Source organism: Mauremys mutica, chromosome 1, assembly GCF_020497125.1.
Source record: "Mauremys mutica isolate MM-2020 ecotype Southern chromosome 1, ASM2049712v1, whole genome shotgun sequence".
Lineage (NCBI taxonomy): Eukaryota > Metazoa > Chordata > Testudines > Geoemydidae > Mauremys > Mauremys mutica.
This window is the reverse complement of record NC_059072.1, coordinates 367,756,792-367,760,922: the sequence shown is the minus strand read 5'-3', so window position 1 is coordinate 367,760,922 and position 4,131 is coordinate 367,756,792. Positions and strand designations below refer to the sequence as shown.

The window sequence follows — 4,131 nt, the reverse complement described above, 5'->3', positions numbered from 1 at the left end:
TTATCAGAAGCCGGGACTGCATGACAGGGGATGGATCCCTTTATGATTCCCTGTTCTGTTCATTCCCTCTGGGGCTCCTGGCATTGGCAACTATCAGGAGAGAGGATAGTTGGCTAGATGGACCATTGGTGTTACCCAATATGGCTATTCTGATGTTTTTATATAGACCCCAGATGTATTTGCCTCTTGCTGTAACCCACTACACCCCACTTCCCTCCCAGAGCTGAGATAGAACCCAGGAGTCCTGATGGGGTCTCTTTTTCTACAAAAGTAACAAAATAAAAACGTACATTAACATTTTAAACCTTACCAGTGTCCCTTAAGTCATTTACCATAAGATGGCAGAAAATGCATTTGAGCTGAGTGGGTCTAATGTTTCTTTAATTTTCTTTCTTCCCTACAGTGCCCCTTTCAGTTAATTGCTAAGTAATGTGCCAAATTACTTGCGTTTTTAAGAGCCTAAGTAACCTCTTGCATCTGAAGAAGTGGGTATTCACCCACGAAAGCTCATGCTGCAAAACGTCTGTTAGTCTATAGGGTGCCACAGGATTCTATGCTGCTTCTAAGTAACCCTGGAATCACAGTTAAACTTTTCTCCCCCCTAAAAAACCCTGAAATGGCTCCCTTACTGGCTGTGGAGGTTGGAGGGAGGGATATGGAGATTATCCAGCAAGTGACAAGGGAGAGGAAGAGACGAGAGGATCTAGCGACGGCGGGGTTCTGCAGGGAAGAGGCAGAGAAGGCATGTGGCCTTCTTGGAAGGAGTGGCAAAGGGAGGGGGCTTGGTGGTCCAGTTACAAGTGATAAGAAAGGTGACAACTCCATGTACATAGACCGATTCCCGAGTTTGTCACGCTAACACAGCATGGTAAATTCAGTAAAGTGTTTAATTCCCTTTGACAGCCCAGTCAGTGATTCAGGGAAGAGGGACCAGGACTATGTCACCAACCAGCTCTGCATGGAGCTCAGTCTGAACATCTGAGCAGCAGGAGGGAACTTTATGCCTTTTTATGAGTAAACAGCGAGAGCAGCCTGTCCCGGATCTGTTTGGTCCTCACCCCGTAGATGATGGGGTGTAGCGTGGGAGGCACCAGAATGTACACATTGGCCATGAGAATGAGCAAATACAGGGGCATAGCGTTATCAATCCGGTGCATGACAGAGGAGAAGAGAACTGGGATGTAAGAGGCAAAAAAGACACAGAGGTGGGTGCCGCAGGTCCCAAAAGTCTTGACCCGGGCATCCTTTGTGGGTAGACTGTAGATAGCCCTGAGGATCGGGATATAGGACACAGCAATAAAAAACACATCCATACTCTGAACAAAGAGTGTCACAAAGAGGCTGTAGTAACTACTGGCACTGACGTCGGCGCAGGCCAGATTCACCACAGATATGTGCTTGCAGTACGTGTGGGGGATGATGTTGGTCTTGCAATATGGCCACCGACTCGCCAACAAAGGATATGGCAGTATGAGTAAGCAGCCTCGCAGCACCAAGGCCAGGCCAATCTTCACCACCACGCGCTTTGTCAGGATGGTGGAATGTCTCAGAGGATTGCAGATGGCCACATAGCGATCGAAAGCCATGGCCACAAAGATCCCTGATTCCATTGCTGCAAAGTAGTTAATGAAGTACATCTGGGTGAAGCATGCACTGAAATCAATCTCCCTGGAATTGAACCAGAAGATGCTCAGCATTTTGGGCAGGATGGACGTAGACAGGACCAGGTCGGTGATGGCCAGCATGCAGAGGAAATAGTACATGGGCTCATGGAGGCTTGGCTCCCGCTTGACAATGAACAGGATGGTGAAGTTCCCCAAGATGGTTATGGCGTACATGGTGCAGAAAGGGATGGCGATCCAGACATGGGCCCTCTGCAGGCCAGGAATGCCCAGCAGGATGAAGGTGGAGGGGTTGGTGAAGTCACTTGTGTTGGAATCTGACATGGAGTGGGAGAGAAGGTGTCCAGCTCTGAGGCAGAATCGTGTCTCCTGTATGTACCATATGTTTTATTGACTTTCTGTATGTGCCCAGGCTCTAGGGTGATGGTCACAGTAGAAAGGCCTGGAAGGAGAAACAATGTTAACATGAGACACCTCATGCACTACTGAACACTCTTGTCCTGGGTGAAGCAGATTGGTGGCTCTTCAGACAGTGAACATTTTTTATTATTCTGATAAATGAATTATGAACAACTGACCCTACTAATGCCAATTCCATACAAAATGGTGATCCATGCATCAATCATTCTAACACACTGTGATGTGGGAAACCTTAGTAGGCACGCACAGCAAACAGGATTGTAGATACTGGCCACCCTCATCGTTTCTTAGTGCAATGAAATCCAGGCCTGAGAATCCATACTGTAGGGAATTCCCCTTTAATATGGTTGCTGAGATTGGAAAATAACCAAGCCTTTGTCTAGTCATGTGGCAGGGGAAACATCCCAGCTAGAAATCATCTCAGGGAAAAGACCTGGGCTCCATGGAGACACCGGCTCATATTCTGTTGTTGCCAAACAAAGACAATGTTCGGATGCCTGAGGAATGGGATGGACCCTAACCTGCTCTGGAAACACACTCAGTTTTTCTCGCCCAATCTCTATAAAGAATATAGCAGCTCAAAAGAGAGTTTCTGATACAGTCTATGAGAATGGGAGTGACTATCCTACTGCAACATACTGAAAATCTGGGACAATTTAGTTTAGAGAAGAGAGAAAGAAGGGAGCATATGATCGAGAGGAAAATAAAGAATGGGGCTTATTATATTCAAATGGACAAAGAGAGAACAGTTCCCAAGCAATAATATCTATAGACACTTCATGTTTTAAAAGTGTTAATTCCCCTAAACTGAGGCAAATTAAGAGCGAAACGGATTGGGGGGGGGGGAATGGAGACAAAAAAATGGAAATGAAAATTAGGAGTTTGTTAGAGGAATTCATTAGGCAGCTAAAAAGCCAGAATTTCACAGTTAAAAAAGTGGATAACTTTGGCTAAAAACCCGGTTCAGTGAGAAAGGGGAGGCAGTAACTGGGGCAGAGAGGGGAGCGGGAAAAAGGAAATATCTATAGTAAGCAATACAAATGGGATGTTATGAAAGTTGGAAAGGGTTAAGAGATTAGGGAAAAATCAGTGTTTGACAGAGCTACATATCACAAGAAGGAGGTTATTAAGTACATTAGGAAAATGCCAATTCCACACAAGATGGTGCTCCATACATCAGTAATTCTAACGTATTGTGATATGGTGTAGCAGGGTGCTGGTGCAAAGGTACCTAATTAGCCCCTGCTCAGCCAGCCCCAATCAGGGGAAATAGATTGGGGATGGGGAGAAGTCAAGTGATCTCTCTTCTGCCATCCATCTCCATCCTCTGATGAACAGAGGCTAGGGACACCATTCTTACCAATCCTGGCTAATAGCCATTTATGGACTTACCCACCATGAATTTATCCAGTTCCCTTTTAAACATTGTTATAGTCCTAGCCTTCACAACCTCCTCAGATAAGGAGTTCCACAAGTTGACTGTGCACTGCGTGAAGAAGAACTTCCTTTTATTTGTTTTAAACCTGCTGCCTATTAATTTCATTTGGTGACCCCTAGTTCTTGTATTATGGGAATAAGTAAATAACTTTTCCTTATCCACTTTCTCAACATCACTCATGATTTTATATACCTGTATCATAGCCCCCCTTAGTCTTCTCTTTTCCAAGCTGAAGAGTCCTAGCGTCTTTAATCTTTCCTCGTATGGGACCCTCTCCAAACCCCTAATCATTTTAGTTGCCCTTTTCTGTTCTTTTTCTAGTGCTAGAATATCTTGTTTGAGGTGAGGAGGCCACATCTGTACACAGTATTCGAGATGTGGGCGTACCATGGATTTATATAAGGGCAATAATATATTCTCAGTCTTATTCTCTATCCCCTTTTTAATGATTCCTGGTGCCTGGCCTTTAGATCTGGCTGCACCTACAGGCCTGAGGGTTCAAGGTCTATAAAGGCTGGCTGGCAGCCAGAAGAGGAGGAATGGCCAGGGGAAGGTCAGTCTCCAGGCTGAGGGCAGACTCAGGGTGGAAGAGGAGATTGTCAGGCCTGCAAGCTCTGTAAATAGTATCACTGGTGGTGGGAACTTGTGTAA

General features: G+C 45.5%; 1 protein-coding gene across 1 annotated transcript; it reads right to left on the bottom strand.

Moving 5' to 3' along the window:
* Positions 1-998: 998 nt before the first annotated feature.
* LOC123362804 (olfactory receptor 52K1-like) lies at positions 999-1,946 on the bottom strand. The gene has a single exon (XM_045003290.1). The coding sequence runs from the start codon at positions 1,944-1,946 to the stop codon at positions 999-1,001; it is 948 nt and encodes a 315-aa protein (XP_044859225.1).
* Between the last annotated feature and the right edge of the window lie 2,185 nt (positions 1,947-4,131).

Coding starts and splice junctions, on each gene's coding strand:
- LOC123362804 (XM_045003290.1), bottom strand. CDS start 1,946: ATGTCAGATTCCAACACAAGTGACTTCACCAACCCCTCCACCTTCATC.